The 16822-nt window shown below is 43.6% G+C and overlaps 1 protein-coding gene across 2 annotated transcripts; it reads left to right on the top strand.

Moving 5' to 3' along the window:
• The first annotated feature begins 724 nt into the window (after positions 1-724).
• On the top strand, positions 725-10221 carry LOC135557791 (beta-soluble NSF attachment protein-like). Of its 2 annotated transcripts, XM_064991399.1 has the most exons (10): positions 725-925; positions 3031-3110; positions 3507-3623; positions 6062-6108; positions 6708-6785; positions 6979-7119; positions 7236-7340; positions 7441-7509; positions 9110-9160; positions 9352-10221. In XM_064991399.1, the coding sequence occupies exons 1-10, from the start codon at positions 828-830 to the stop codon at positions 9451-9453; spliced, it is 888 nt and encodes a 295-aa protein (XP_064847471.1). In that variant the 5' UTR covers positions 725-827; the 3' UTR covers positions 9454-10221. The 2 variants fall into 2 exon arrangements, with proteins under 2 accessions (XP_064847471.1, XP_064847472.1); XM_064991400.1 differs by lacking the exons at positions 725-925; positions 6062-6108 and having other exon boundaries at positions 3037-3110.
• The last annotated feature ends 6601 nt before the right edge of the window (positions 10222-16822 follow it).

Here is a 16822-nt window from a genome sequence, read left to right as displayed (position 1 = left end):
GCCCCAATGCATAGTGCCAACTGTAAAGTTTGTTGGAGGAGGAATAATGGTTGCAGGCTGTTTTTTAATTGTTCGTGCTAGGCCCCTTAGTTCCAGTGAAGGGAAATCTTAATGCTACAGCATACAATGAAATTGTAGATGATTCTGTGCTTCCAACTTTGTGGTAAAAGTTTGGGGAAGGACCTTTCCTGTTTCAGCATGACAATGCCCCTGTGCACAAAGTGAGGTCCACAGAAATTGTTTGTTGAGATCGGTGTGGAAGAACTTGACTGTCCTGCACAGAGCCCTGACCTCAACTCCATCAAACACATTTGGGATGAATTGGAATGCCACCTGTGCGCCAGGCCTCATCGCCCAACATCACTTCTTGACCTCACTAATGCTCTTGTGGCTGAATGGAAGCAATGTTCCAACATCTAGTGGAAAGCTTTCCCAGGAGATTGGAGGCTGTTATACCAACAAAGGGAGGACCAACCCCATGTTAATAGTCATGATTTTTGGAATAAGATGTTTGACGAGAAGGTGTCCACATACTTTTGGTCAAGTAATGTATTACGCTTCCAAGAACTTGTTTTACTCTATGATCAGAAATGTCTGGGCTTTAATGGATTCATTTTTCAGATGGGAGTTGTAGTTTAACTACACATAAGGGTAACGCTTTTTGCCTAGATGGAAACTCAGTCCCATGATTCTCTTGGCTACTACTGCAAGGACACGCCTACGCTAAATAAAACCATCGACGGTAATCCTTCATTGCAAGATCTTGATGCGGTGTACTCGCTGACTGTTAGCTAGCTAGCTAGTATTTGCACTGTTATAATCAGAACATGGACAACTCGGGGAAAGAGAAGGAAGCGATTCAGCTTATGGCTGACGCTGACAAGAAAGTGAAAACTTCTGGCTCGTTCTTGGGAGGCATGTTTGGGTAAGAACGATGTCAATAGGGCTACCGTTAGCTAGCGCATCATCAGTAAGCATGCTAATATCTTGCTAAATCAAACTCTCTGGGTATTATTTGTAGCTACCGTTAGATGTTAATCATTGGCACCAGGCCATGTAGCTATATAATGCTATTAAATGTACATACCTCAGTCTAAGTATGCCGTAGTAAATATATCATAAAAATAACGAGCTAGTAGCTAGCTACATCATCATGAAGTCTGAGTTTAACCAGTTGGCTAGCTAGCAATACCATTGAGCCTTATAATTAGCAAACTACCTATCTAAAACGACCTATCTAGTCAGCTAATCTAAGTCTTGAAGTATGCAGTCAACGGCACTGTCGAATTTGGGCAGTGGCTCAGATGTTAACTAGCTACCTATGCATCTTTTGGATGATTTGTGCACATCATATAAATGTAGCTACTGACACTGTCTACCACAAACCAGATAAATTAATCCCCTTTCAAGTGTATGTAAACAACCTAGCAGCCGGTCACGACTCTTGGGTCTGTGCAATGAAAGCTAGCTAAAAACGGCTATGGCCCATACATTTTAATTGCATTTAACGCCTACTTACAAGAAATAAAATATAGGGTCATTTTGATACAGCACATCAATTCGGTCTTTTTTTTTCTCCAACCCTTTCTGAGTGTATATATCTAAGTGTAATCCTGTATGCCACCTTTGTGACATATTTATAAATGCATTTGCCAGTAATTTATTCCAATAGAGGAGTAGGATAGGAGTAGATGTCTGCCAATTCTAAGGCAACTGCAATGCAGGCCAGTCAGGTTAGTCTCTGGTGCATATAGCCAACCAGACTTGGGAGGATCCCCAATTTAGTAGCCTGTCTGTACCGTACAATATTAGTGAACAGAAGAATACTGTTGTGTACTTACACTAAGACTTACTGCATTCAGTTCCTGTAAGACATCTAATTGTCTTCTTAATTAAATGAAATGGCTCTCAAATGTACCCCCTAAGGGTGAAAGCAATGTAATGGTAGAGGTCTAAATCTGACACATTTTACTCACCCTCATTAGAGAGAACCTCCCTATATGTCTGGCCTCAGGGCACAGTCTTTCTACTGTACTATATTGGTGGAAAACCATTAACATGCTGTAATGACAATCGTATCAGTTTAAGGTATATCCATTTAGCATCAGTAATGCCTCGTTGCTGTGTAGATTGTCAGGAGAGGGTTTAATTTGGTATGATCAATGACTGAATGTAATTTAACACTTTTTTTTTTTTGACTGCAACTAGGCCATGTAGCTAGAGATCTAATCAACAGGAACAGCTGTCAAACTTGCAGCATACCAGACATCAAATAAGGATGTCTGGTATGCTGCATCAAATAAGGATGTCTGGTATGCTGCATCAAATAAGGATGTCTGGTATGCTGCATCAAATAAGGATGTCTGGTATGCTGCATCAAATAAGGACGGACACAGGGTAGGGCGTAGCCGGACACATTGGATTCAAGTCAGATTGGGGACATTGATTTGAGTAGGCAGGGACATTGGTTTGAGTAGGCTGGGTAGCGTATCAGTGACCTGTGGTGTGGACAGTGATTTCTGTTTTGATCAGGCTAAAGAGAGTGTGAGATGGGACTACGTTGCTTTAAGTCTAAGAAGTGACCCACAACATATCTACTTCACTCAATGCTCAGGGTGCCTGTATGATGATAATGGCTGTGTTCAAGAGCATCAAAACGGTGATGTATAATGGCTAAATTGAGGCTGGCTGACTGATCCACAAATAATATTGAGTAGTTATTTGATGCAAGCTGATTTGTAGATTAAAAGTCGTTAGCAATGTCGAATGCACCCAATGATGTCATCCTGGTCAGAGCATCATTCGTCTACAGCTGGAGGAAACTCATAGGGAGTCAGGTCTGGTAGTAGATCACAGAGAAATCTATCAGCACTGTCCAACATGGTCAGCTGACTGATGTCTTCACTCTATGCAGCATAAGAGCCTGGTCAATAGAAGGTGCTTGGTTGATGAAAGCACTGCAATGCATTTTCAGATATTTTCCACCACATTGTGTCGGTCTGTTAATCCTATGTATTTTTCTCTCTACAGTGGACCTCATAAAGTGGAGGAGGCGTGTGAAATGTACTGCAGAGCAGCCAACATGTTCAAGATGGCCAAGAACTGGAACGGTACACTTCTGTCTGTGCTATTTCACACTAAACACGGTTGACCTTCATGGAATGATTTGCCCATTAGTTATTGCATATTGTGTCAGAGCCGAGGTGTGTGTCCATCTTTGACGAAGGTTTTAATTAAAATGGAAATGTTATTTAAACGCTGTCAGTTTAGGAAGACTCGGTTGTCCCTTTTCCAGTTGACTCTATAGATAGGCTAGATGTCTGTAATTTCCAGTAGCCTACACACATGAAAGACCGTGGCAATGTGCTGCCCTCTGTGTGGTGGCAGGGAATCATTACAACTGTAGTAGAGCAGTGCTATTCTTAGAGGGCTTCGAGGAACACTATTCTTGGAGGGCCCAATGAATTTGCTTCATGTTACTTGTGTGTGTCATTCCATCTCCCCAGCTGCTGGTAATGCGTTCTGCCAGGCCGCCCGGATCCACATGCAGCTCCAGAACAAACACGACTCGGCCACCAGCTTCATCGATGCAGGAAACGCCTTCAAAAAGTCTGACCCCAACGGTGAGACACACAACCAACCAATCAATCAATGTGGTCAGCAAGCAGGATAACATGCATACAGTACATGCAGAAGAAAGTCAAAATGATCAGTAATTAACATGCACCACACAATCAGTCACTTGACTGTAGTAATTCTCCCCAAACAGCCTGCTTTAACTTTAATTTTCTACATTTGTCCCTTATGAAAGCAGCAAGAACATGTAGTGAATCTGTTGTTGGGTTTTAATTTCTCAGGGCTAATAGAAGTCAGTGGTATGAGTCAGTCAGATACATCCACAGGCAGCAGTGGGAGTTGAGGCTCGAGAGCTGTAACTGGAGCAGACTGGGCTCTACAGAGAAGCAAGTCTACAGCGACAATTCCAGTCATTTCTTAGTGACTCGTGATATGTCCCTGTCTCTGGTAGTGTGTCAGAAATCAGGCCACCCAGTATAGGTTGTCTGTTTGTATCTGACTTGGGCCAATCATAATCTGCCCCGGGGTTAGATCAGAGGAGATAGAGCCCTGCTATGTTGCAAACCAATTGTACTTGAGTACCATACAATAAGTATCTATTGAATTGAATGGAGTAGAATTGAGAAGCTCTCCAGTGCTCCCTCTCCACCTTTGGTATGATTAATACTGTAGAGTCCCCACCCTGGGGTGGTTATTATTGAGGGTAGTTTGGCATGTTGTCTGACTGGAAGTGGATTTATTAATAAAACCCTGGCTGCCGCTCACCCACCAGCAGTGGTGGCGATGGAATTCTAGCCTAGCGTATATCCTCCTAGCTAGATTCAATACACAGCCAGATGCAAGGAGAAATGATTGAATGTTATATAACCTTGAACTAACCCTGGAGTACAATACAATGAATATTATATAAGATTTATAACATTTTCAGATAACCTAAACCAGAGTATGTGAGCAGAGTTGAACGGTCGGAAGTCCTTTTGAACCGTTCCGCTGAAAAACGCTCCTCGCTCACATGAAGAAACAAAACCTGCCACTCCAAATTCTCTCCATTCATTAACATTACAATGTAACCAACACCCATCAATTTGTGACTACTTAGACCTACCATTTAGTTTTGAAGTATTGAAACCAAACTATATGATTTGAATGAAAAGTATTATTATAAACATGAAAAGGGGAATGTAAGAAGCCCTCATCATTTCAAATAGGCTACATGTCATATTAAACAGCACATAAACACTCTAAATAGGTCAGGAGCCAGACAGCCTAAAATTATTTAGGCTATATTATTCAAATTATTTCAAGTCTCGAGCCTGCAAAGAAATACATTGTGAAGCATTTGCGAGTGTGACACACTAGGCTGGTAGGGACTCGAGGACATTAAGCACTCGACATTTAAACAGCATTTTGTTGTATTAAATCATAGTCTCTAAATTGCGCATATAGGCTGTGACTTGGAATTAAATACAAATTAAACAACAAATGCCTTATTAGGCTCAGTCTACCTTGCCTTTGAATTCATCATTAGAAACACCAGTTTGGCCAGTCTGGCTTCAGGCTCATGCAATGGTGTCTGGAGAGCAGCAGAGAATATCCTCTCTACACTTGCAGAGCCACTGGGTGTGCTAAACACCCTTTTGCCAGGCTGAACAGGGATGCAGCGTTTCTATTTTTTTCTATAGGTAGGTCTTTAGGCAAAGTAACCCAATCAAAATGGAAAGCTCATTGAAAGAGGTAATATGCCAGGCCTAATGGGGCCAAAATCAATGATGGTCTATTGTATAGATAATAGAACAAAAATGAATGAAACTTTTAAGAGATCTGATTATTTTTGTTTTTATAAATATTTTGCTACAATGATACACTTATCTACCCACCTTGTTCCTTTCTGTTAGCGTGAGCATGTAGTAAATACAACAGGTTTTCAGGATGTGTTTTCAGATTCCACAATGATTCTTTAGTGTGGACACATCACCACACTCCCTCTCTTGCTGTTGGTCCTCGTTTTTGGAAGTCACCTTGATTTAGCACCTGTGTGTTTTATCAGTTTCTATGGAAAATATTTTGAACTCCATGACAGTAACTAAAGCAAGGGGCTATAGCAGCACACAAGTAGACTACAGATGCATGCTGGGCCGGGCGTGCCCTGAGCTCGTGAAGTGAGCACTACTGGAGCGAATTCAGAACGGCAGAGAAGGCCGACGCTCCAGCCTTTGGTAATCTTGCGCCGTGCTCCAGTCAAATTGGGCACGCTCTGCACCTCGCTCTGCTCACATACTCTGACCTAAACTAAGAAAGGGAAATGGGAGCTCAGAGGTGACAAAATAATCATAATGCAAATTAATTTATTGTGCTTTCACTTTTTTTTCCAGAACTCTCCTTTTGGATGTGAACATTTGACTGTTGTAATATGTATCTAACCTGCTCTATCTGATACTTCCTCTACCAGTCTAACTCTGCCCTCTTCCTTTAATGCTGCCAATAGAGGCTATCAAGTGCTTAAACGCAGCCGTTGATATATACACAGACATGGTAAGACAGACGCTCAGAGACGGGGACATGCTTGGCCAGAACCAGACAATGCGTTGTCATCTCAGATTATTTTCTTGTCAGGATTGATCCTTTTAGCTGTAGTTGTAAAACTGTTCTGATGATGCTGGGTCTCCTCTTTACTTCAATGCTTTTCTCTCACTAGCACCCTGCCTATAGTGTAGCCTAGTCCCCTTGAGGACACTCCTCTCTCTGTTTCAAGAGGGCAATGCTTTTCTCTCACTAGCACCCTGCCTATAGTGTAGCCTAGTCCCCTTGAGGACACTCCTCTCTCTGTTTCAAGAGGACAATGTATTGTATCATTAGTACGGCGTGGACACTCGAGGTCTGAAGGCCATTTTCAACTGAAACATTTGTATTGTGATGCAGGTTAAGTTTAAGGACTTGGCTATCTGCCTGTATACTTACAGCTGTATTTATGACTGGAGTGGCTCTTTTCCATAACGTCATTTAGTGATGATTTCACGCCTCTGTCCACTTAGTAATGATCAGGACCCAGAGTGTTTCCTTGTCTGGCCACATTAGTAAGGTAAAGCTCCCGGCTCCAGTATCAACTCCTGTCCTGTGTTTTGCTCATCCAGGGAAGGTTCACCATCGCAGCCAAACACCACATCACCATCGCAGAGATCTACGAGTCAGAACTGGTGGATATAGAGAAGGTATGTTTTAATGGACTAATAAGATGTTCATCTGTGTATAGCAAGAGTAAAATACACTATTTGGAATAGTTGACCAGTTTCATTTCCTTATTGGTGATTAAAAAAAAGTGTACATTACAAATAAAATTCCTTTGCAATTTCTGGATTTTTACGCCAACTGTTTTGGTTTCCCATCCCCCTGGTCCTCCTCTAGGCCATCGCCCACTATGAGCAGGCAGCAGACTACTACAAAGGAGAGGAGTCCAACAGTTCTGCCAACAAGTGTCTGCTGAAGGTGGGGGCCTACGCCGCTCAGTTAGAACAATACGCCAAGGCCATCGAGATCTACGAACAGGTGTGTCCCACCTCTGCATGCATTCTTGTGTGTGAACAGAAACTGATTTGTATATTAGTGGTTTCCCAATTTAAATGGATGAACACAGTGAATAAACAGTGTGTGTCTCTCTCCAGGTGGGATCCAGCACCATGGATAACCCCCTGCTGAAATACAGCGCCAAAGAGTACTTCTTCAAAGCTTCTCTGTGTCATTTCATCGTGGATGAACTCAACGCTAAGGTCAGTTAGCAATTAGCAGCATCATGTCCACTACACCAGAGGGTTCAGTCCTTTTCTCATTCAATGAAGCAGTAATCTGACTGCTCATTAATTTCTGCAGCTTGCTGTGGAGAAGTACGAGGAGATGTTCCCAGCTTTTTCCGACTCAAGAGAGTGCAAACTGTTGAAGGTAGGTTGGTGACTCCACCGAAAGCCTTCTATTTGTTAATTGTATCCCTTTTGTCAGGGATCATCAACTTGATTCAGCCGTGCACAGATTGTTTTTCTTCAACAGATGGTCAGCGGGTCAGATAATTGACTAAAACATCATTTCAAACCGTGCTTACAGTAGTATATGGTCACATACAGTACCAGTAAAACATTTGGACACCTACTCATTCCAGGGTTTTTCTTTCTTTTTTTTTACTTTTCTTCAATGTAACCACCCTTTGCCTTCATGACAGCTTTGCACACTTGACATTCTCTCAACCAGCTTCATGCATTTCAATTAACAGGTGTGCCTTAAGTTAATTTGTGGAATTTCTTTTCTTTTGAGCCAATCAGTTGTTGTGACAAGGTAGGGGTGGTATACAGAAGATAGTCCTATTTGGTAAAAGACCAAGTCCATATATAAAAACAGCTCAAATAAGCAAAGCGAAACAATAGTCCATAGACTGCATGAATCAGGCCTTCATGGTTGAATTGCTGAAAAGAAACCACTACTAAAGGACACCAATAATAAGAAGACTTGCTTGGGCCAAGAAATACGAGCAATTGACATTAGACTGGTGGAATTCTGTCCTTTTGGTCTGAGTCCAAATTTGAGATTTTTGGTTCCAACCGCTGTGTCTTTGTGGAGACTCAGAGTTGGTGAACAAATTTTCTCCGCATGTGTATTTCCCACCATAAAGCATGGAGGTGTTGTGGGGGTGATTTGCTGGTGACACTGTCAGTGATTTATTTAGAATTCAAGGCACAGTTAACCAGCAAGGCTACCACATCTTTCTGCAGCGATACTCCATCCCCTCTGGTCTGCGCTTAGTGGGACGATCATTTGTTTTTCAACAGGACAATGACCCAACACCCCTCCAGGCTGTTTAAGGGCTATTTGACCAATGAGAGTGGTGCATCAGATGACCTGGCCTCCACAATCACCCAACCTCACGGCAATTGAGATAGTTTGCTACGAGTTGGACGGCAGAGTGAAGGAAAAGCAGCCAACAAGTGCTCAGCATGTGGGAACTCCTTCAAGACTGTTGGAAAAAAATTCCAGATGAAGCTGGTTGAGAGAATGCCAAGTGTGTGCAAAACTGTCAAGGCAAAGGGTGGCTACTTTGAAGAATCTCAAATATTAAATATATTTGGATTCAACTTTATTTTTGGCTACTGCATGATTCCGTGTGTTATTTCAGTTATTCTACAATGTAAAAAAATAGTAACATTTCAAGAAAAACCCTTGGATGAGTCGGTGTCCAAATGTTTGACTGGTACTGTATGCCTCAATATGCCTGGGAATACTTTGGAACGGATTTCTGATTTGCTGGTGTTTGGACAGTCTTATGTCCAGCAAGACATAATAACTTTGGGGCCAAATAAACTAACCTGTGGGCTTCCAGTTGAGTAGCACTGCATTATGTTGTTGGTCAGGGTAATGGATTGAAGTCACTGTATAATAGATCGCAACGCACATGCATAGTATGACATATGTCATCCACTACCAATGTGTGCCTCTGATGCATGGCAGCCATTTTGTGGAAGCCACCTGACAACCTTAAATCACTGTTTTACAGAAACTCCTGGACGCTCATGAGGAACAGAACTGTGAAGCTTTCACTGAAGCAGTAAGTCTTCATTTTGGATTGATTCACCAGGCTAGCTCCTTTTTGTTGCTTATAATTGAATTAGTGAAAGTCAGGTATTCAGTACATGTATTTCATGATTAGTCATTCAATATGTAATTCTTTAATGGGGGGGGAGGATGGAATTCTTTATTTGAACAGGTTCTTAGACTTCATCTTATTCCCTCCCTCAGATTAAAGAGTTTGATTCCATCTCTCGTCTGGACCAATGGCAGACTACCATGTTGCTGCGCATCAAGAAGACCATCCAGGGGGATGAGGGGGACCTGAAGTGAGACTACACTGGGGGAACACATCACCACAGGGAAACACATCATGGCATGCCACCCCCTCTCCATTTACCCCCCCCCCCCACTCTCACCTCACATTGTTTTTGTGCAGTGTCGAGGTTCTTATCGTTACAGTATGAGTTAGTTACAAGAGAACTTCAGCTGCAATGTGTAGAGGCCTATAGAGGATCTGTAGAAGAGTGTGTGTACCCTGTTTATTCCAAATGTTATGTTGAATTCTATTATATGAAGGTATCAGTTGCTCTCCTATTAATATGGCCAAACCCTAGTTAGGATGTGGATCTACAGTCGTACCTCTTCATGGAGGATATTGCCTGTACATTTCCTGTCTAGTGGTGAGTAACCTCAGTAGGGCAGAGAGGTGTTTCACTAATGCATAAACACTGCATGATTTGTACAGTTGTAATTAATTATTCTATAGTTTAGCACGTGACTAATCTAGAAATTAGTATTTAAATATATTTAAAGATGACTTATGATGTTGTAAGCTTTTTTCCATTCTTTCCTTGGTTTCCAACTTGAAAATGTCTTAAAGGGATTTAGAAAGGAAATGTCCATTACTTCCAATATCATAAACGGTTGTTGTAAACTAAAGAATTTGAGCCTGAGTGATGACAATGAATTTGTTTCATATCCAAAACAGCCAGGAAAAATGTCAGCCTGCATATCAAGCTTCTTTCAGGTGGAATAGTGACCTTTTTTAATTTGGTCTGAGAATGGACAGTAATAAAGATATCTATAATTCTCTGTTAAGGCTGAGTACTGATATTGCTTTTTGTTAAACAGAAAAAGGAAAATCCATCTGAAGACCTACACTCCACACAGTTTGAATATGATATGTAGAGTACCAGTCAAAGGTTTGGAAACAATATTTATACAATATTTTCTACATTGTAGAATAGTGAAGCCATCAACTATGAAATAACACAATCATGTAACAACCAAAAAAAGTGTTAAACAAGTCAAAATATTTTTTTATTTGAAATTATTCAAAGTAGCCAGCCTTTGCCTTGACAGCTTTGCACACTCTTGGCATTCTCTCAACCAGCTTCATGAGGAATGCTTTTCCAATAGACTTGAAGGAGTTCCCACATATGCTGAGCTAATTTTCCTTCACTCTGCGGGCCAACTCACCCCAAACCATATCAATTGCCGTGAGGTCGGGTGATTGTGGAGGCCAGGTCATCTGATGCAGCACTCCATCAGTCTCCTCCTTCGTCAAATAGCCCTTACACAGCCTGGAGGTGTGTTTGATCATTGTCCTGTTGGAAAAACCAAATTATAGTCACACTAAGCGCAAACCAGCTGGGATGGCATATCGCTGCAGAATGCTGTGGTAGCCATGCTGGTTAAGTGTGCCTTGAATTCTAAATAAATCAGTGTCACCAGCAAAGCCCCCCCACACCATCACCCCTCCATGCGTCATGGTGGGAAATACACGTGCAGAGATCATCCCTTCACCTACTCTGCATCTCACAAAGACGCGGCCGTTGGAACCAAAAGTCTCAAATTTGGACTCAATCAGACCAATGGACAGATTTCCACCCGTCTAATGTACATTGCTTGTGTTTCTTGGCCCAAGCAATTCTCTTATTATTGTTGGTGTTCTTCAGTAGTGGTTTCTTTGCAGTAATTCAACCATGAAGGGGCGGCAGGTAGCCTAGTGGTTAGAGCTTTGGACTAGTAACAAAGGTTGCAAGATCAAATCCCTGAGTGGACAAGGTAAAAATCTCTTTCTGTCCCTGAACAAGGCAATTAACCCACTGTTCCTAGGCTGTCATTGAAAATAATTGAATTAGTTATTAAACAAAGGTAAAATAATAAATGAAGGCCTGATTCATGCAGTCTCCTCTGAACAGTTTGTTGTTTGGGCTGTAATTTCTGAGGCTGGTAACTAATGAACTTGTCCTCTGCAGCAGAGGTAACTGGGTCTTCCTTTCCTGAAGTGGTCCTCATGAGAGCCAGTTTCATCATAGAACTGGATGGTTTTTGCAACTGCACTTGAAGAAACTTTCAAAGTTCTTGACATTTTCCGGATTGACAATCCATCAGTAATGATGGACTGTCATTTCTCTTTGCTTATTTGAGCTGTTCTTGCCATAATATGGACCTGGTCTTTTACCAAATAGGGCTATCTTCTGTATACCACCCCTACCTTGTCACAACACAACAAATTGACTCAAACGCATTAAGAAAGAAAGAAATTCTACAAATGAACATTTAACAAGGCACACCTGTTAATTGAAATGCATTCCAGGTGACTACCTCATGAAGCTAGTTGAGAGAATTCAAAGAGTGTGCGAAGCTGTCATCAAGGCAAAGGATGGCTACTTTAAAGAATCTAAAATTTAAATATATTTTAATTTGTTTAACACTTTTTTGGTTACCACATTCCATATGTGTTATTTCATAGTTTTGATGTCTTTACTATTAGTATACAATGTAGAAAATAGTAAAAAATAAAGAAAAACCCTTGAATGAGTAGGTGTGTCCAAACTTTTGACTGGTACTGTGTATTTGATGAGGTGATCAACGTACCATGACAATGTTAGGAGCAAATGTAAACTAAACAAATGCATGCTGGAAACCATGAATGAAGATGACTTTAACTGTGATTCAGTGAGATCGAGGGTTTTCGGCGTTGAAGCTTTTAAAGGCAATGTCCAATTGAGTCAACATATGCAGCGTTTACCATGAATGGGATCTCTGTAAATGTGGGAACATTGCCTTTAAAAGCCGCAATGCCTATAACCCACGATCAGATTGAATCCTGGCCTTAGTTTCAGAAAGTTTCCAAAACCCTTCGTCAACAGGGTCGAGGACAGACAAACTATGAATTCAGACCCAATAATTAGACGATAACCACTGTGTACAAAACATTAAGGACACCTTCATAATATTGAGTTGCACCCCCCCTTTTGCACTTAGAACAGACTCAATTTGTCGTTCATGGACTCTACAAGGTGTCGAAAGCATTTGACAGGAATGCTGGCCGATGTTGATGCCAATGGTTACCACAGTTTTGCCCAGTTAGCTGGATGTCCATTGGGTGTTGGACCATTCTTGATACAAACAGGAAACGTTAAAAACCCAGTAGCGTTGCAGTTCTTGACACAAAGTCATGTGCCTCACACCTACTAACATACCCCGTTCAAAGGCACTTAAATATTTTTTCTTGCCAATTAACCTTCTGAATGACACACACACACAATCCATATCGCAATTGTCTCAGGGCTTAAAAATCCTTATTTAACCTGTCTCCTCCCCTTCGTCTACACTGATTGAAGTGGATTTAACAAGTGACATCAATAAGGGATCAACGCTTTCATCTGGTCAGTCTATGTCAAGGAAAGAGCAGGTGTCCTTAATATTTTGTACACTCCATGTACATTCAATTACACATGACGACCTACACCACAGCATATTCAGTGGACACCTCCGTGTCTTCCACAGTACCAATGTGCTCTGTTACACTGTGTTGTCCCTCAGTGGAGACTGTCTGTGTTATGACGTCTTCACTGTAGCACGCTCTGCCTCCTCAGGATCCGCAATGGCCGTTATCTCTGAACCAGGCCCAGCTTCCGAACCTGGAGCCAGGATGGTTTGTGGCACTGCAGTTTCCAGAACAGATGGGGTCAAAATAGTAGAGGTCTCTGAAACAGAAACTGAGGCAAACATGGCCCCTGAGACAGTGACAGGGACAGACACAGTCTGGACAGGGAGGTTACCGGAGCACGACGGGGAAACAGGGATGGAGTGAGACACAGTGACAGGGACAGAGAGAGACACAGTGACAGGGACAGAGAGAGACACAGTGACAGGGACAGAGTGAGACACAGTGACAGGGACAGAGAGAGACACAGGGACAGAGAGAGACACAGTGACAGGGACAGAGAGAGACACAGTGACAGGGACAGAGAGAGACACAGTCTGGACAGGGAGGGTACCGGAGCACGACGGGGAAACAGGGATGGAGTGAGACACAGTGACAGGGACAGAGAGAGACACAGTCTGGACAGGGAGGGTACCGGAGCACCACGAGGAAACAGGGATGGAGTGAGACACAGTGACAGGGACAGAGAGAGACACAGTCTGGACAGGGAGGGTACCGGAGCACGACGGGGAAACAGGGATGGAGTGAGACACAGTGACAGGGACAGAGAGAGACAGTCTGGACAGGGAGGGTACCGGAGCACGACGGGGAAACAGGGATGGAGTGAGACACAGTGACAGGGACAGAGAGAGACAGTCTGGACAGGGAGGGTACCGGAGCACGACGGGGAAACAGGGATGGAGTGAGACACAGTGACAGGGACAGAGAGAGACAGTCTGGACAGGGAGGGTACCGGAGCACGACGGGGAAACAGGGATGGAGTGAGACACAGTGACAGGGACAGAGAGAGACACAGTCTGGACAGGGAGGGTACCGGAGCACCACGGGGAAACAGGGATGGAGTGAGACACAGTGACAGGGACAGAGAGAGACACAGTCTGGACAGGGAGGGTACCGGAGCACCACGGGGAAACAGGGATGGAGTGAGACACAGTGACAGGGACAGAGAGAGACACAGTCTGGACAGGGAGGGTACCGGAGCACGACGGGGAAACAGGGATGGAGTGAGACACAGTGACAGGGACAGAGAGAGACACAGTCTGGACAGGGAGGGTACCGGAGCACGACAGGGAAACAGGGATGGAGTGAGACACAGTGACAGGGATAGAGGACACGGAGAAGGGGACAGAGACAGTGGATCCATCCAGAGAGATGACACCGGCCCCGCCTGTGGTGACAATGCGTAGGTGGGTCCCTCCCTGCCCGCATCTCTGTCTGGATGACCGTGAACCCACCCAGGGTGATGGTCGCCCCAGTTGGCTGAAAGGGTGAAAGGCTCACCATGTACCAACATGGCCCCCTCCTGGAGCCTACCTCCAACTCCACTCTCCCCCTCCACCTCCACCTCTCCAACCACTACATTTTCAACTTTTACCTTCCTACCAGGGCATCTGGGTTTCTTAGTCTTTACCTCCATGTTGTACTTCAGGACCACCAGGTAGTTCTTCCATGGAGTGTTTTGGTCATGAGTCTGTGGATTGAAGAGCACGTCTTTAGGCTTTTGCAGCACAGATGAATGTCTCCAAAATAACTTATTACACGTATAATAATTCTAGGTATTATGTTAGTATAAAAACTAGAAGGTGTAGTAACATACCATGGTGTCTGTGTACAGTGGACTAATGTAGGAACATACCATGGTGTCTGTGTACAGTGGACTAATGTAGGAACATACCATGGTGTCTGTGTACAGTGGACTAATGTAGGAACATACCATGGTGTCTGTGTACAGTGGACTAATGTAGGAACATACCATGGTGTCTGTGTACAGTGGACTAATGTAGGAACATACCATGGTGTCTGTGTACAGTGGACTAATGTAGGAACATACCATGGTGTCTGTGTACAGTGGACTAATGTAGGAACATACCATGGTGTCTGTGTACAGTGGACTAGTGTAGTAACGTACCGTGGGGCGGCAGGGTAGCCTAGTGGTTAGAGCGTTGGACTAGTAACCGGAACGTTGCTAGTTCAAACCCCCGAGCTGACAAGGTACAAATCTGTCATTCTGCCCCTGAAAAGGCAGTTAACCCACTGTTCCCAGGCCGTCATTGAAAATAAGAATTTGTTCTTAACTGACTTGCCTGGTTAAATAAAGGTCAAATAAAATGGTGTCTGTGTACAGTGGACTAGTGTAGGATTGTCATCAGGATAATCCTCGGGTATATCTCCTTCCACATCATCGATGTCTGTTGACCTCAGCCCCGCCCCCTCTTTTTCAGGCAGCAGCTCTGGAAGGGCATCTCCTGCCTTCCTTCTGTGTAATAACAATAATCACCACAATCAATTGGATTTATACAGCACTTTTTTTAAATGCTTCACACACCTCAAAGCATGTCACCATAGCAACTACCTGTGTATTCGCAGTGTTCTCCTCTTGACCGGCTGTCTTGGTCTGAGTGTTATCAGGCAGATCCTCCCGTCTGCGTCTTGGTCTGGTCCTTCATCTTCCTCACGTACTTCTTCTTAGGAATGTCAACGAAAACTCTGCGGCCTGTTACTTCTCCTCCCAGAGATCTCAGCATCTTCATTCACCTCTGATCTCTCCTCCTCGGCTTTGACCGGGACCGTTGCCCTTTTCAACGTCCTCTCTGGTCTTGTTGGATAGGTCGGCCTCTTGGTGGAGGCTCTTTTGGGAATTTTGTTTACTCCGACCCCTCCTCTACATTATCCAAATCAGCCTCCATGTCTTCTGACATGGATGATTTAGCCCAGTGCGGACTCGAGCTGCCTTCATCGAGAACCGAGCTGCCTTCATCGAGAACCGAGCTGCCTTCATCGAGAACCGAGCTGCCTTCATCGAGAACCGAGCAGCCTTCATCGAGAACCGAGCTGCCTTCATCGAGAACCGAGCTGCCTTCATCGAGAACCGAGCTGCCTTCATCGAGAACCGAGCAGCCTTCATCGAGAACCGAGCTGCCTTCATCGAGAACCGAGCTGCCTTCATCGAGAACCGAGCTGCCTTCATCGAGAACCGAGCTGCCTTCATCGAGAACCGAGCAGCCTTCATCGAGAACCGAGCTGCCTTCATCGAGAACCGAGCAGCCTTCATCGAGAACCGAGCTGCCTTCATCGAGAACCGAGCTGCAAGCCTCCATAAGGCTTTTACACTCAAAGTGTCGCCACTTCACAGATCACGCCAATCTTGTCTTCAGCAAACTTTTCATCCACCTCCAGTTTGCCAGTGTATATATATTCCAAGAACCAGGTATAATCAGTGTTTCGGACGTTCCCCAGGAATAGTTTCTTAGGTGGGTCCGGGGCCAGTAGGATGTTCTTGAAGTAGCCGCTGGAGGCAGCTCGTACCACCTGGTGAGCCTCAAATTCCTCCAGCCCACCATGGAAGGCCACCTGGACTGTGACATCACACAGGTGGCTGTGCAGTCTCAGCTGGGGAATTGACTGAAGCATGTCTTCATGGTGGGAGGCTGAGGAGAGCTGGACCACTTGGTCACTCATGTTTCATACTGTCAGTAGTGGAAAAAGTACCCAAATTTCATACTTGAGTAAAAGTAAAGATACCCAAGTAGAAAATGACTCAAAAGAAAGTGAAAGTTACACTGTAAAATAATACAAGTAAGCCTCTAAAAGTGTTTGATTTTAAATATACTTAACTATCAAAAGTAAAAGTATAAATAATTTTAAATTGCTCAAATGTTCATGTTTTTTATTTATTTACAGCCAGGGGCACACTCCAACACTCAGACATAATTTAAAAAGAAGCATGTGTGTTTAGTGAGT

This window comes from Oncorhynchus masou, chromosome 16 (assembly GCF_036934945.1).
Source record: "Oncorhynchus masou masou isolate Uvic2021 chromosome 16, UVic_Omas_1.1, whole genome shotgun sequence".
In the NCBI taxonomy this organism is placed as follows: domain Eukaryota; kingdom Metazoa; phylum Chordata; class Actinopteri; order Salmoniformes; family Salmonidae; genus Oncorhynchus; species Oncorhynchus masou.
Note: the sequence above shows the minus strand (reverse complement) of the source record. Positions and strands in the feature narration are given on the sequence as shown.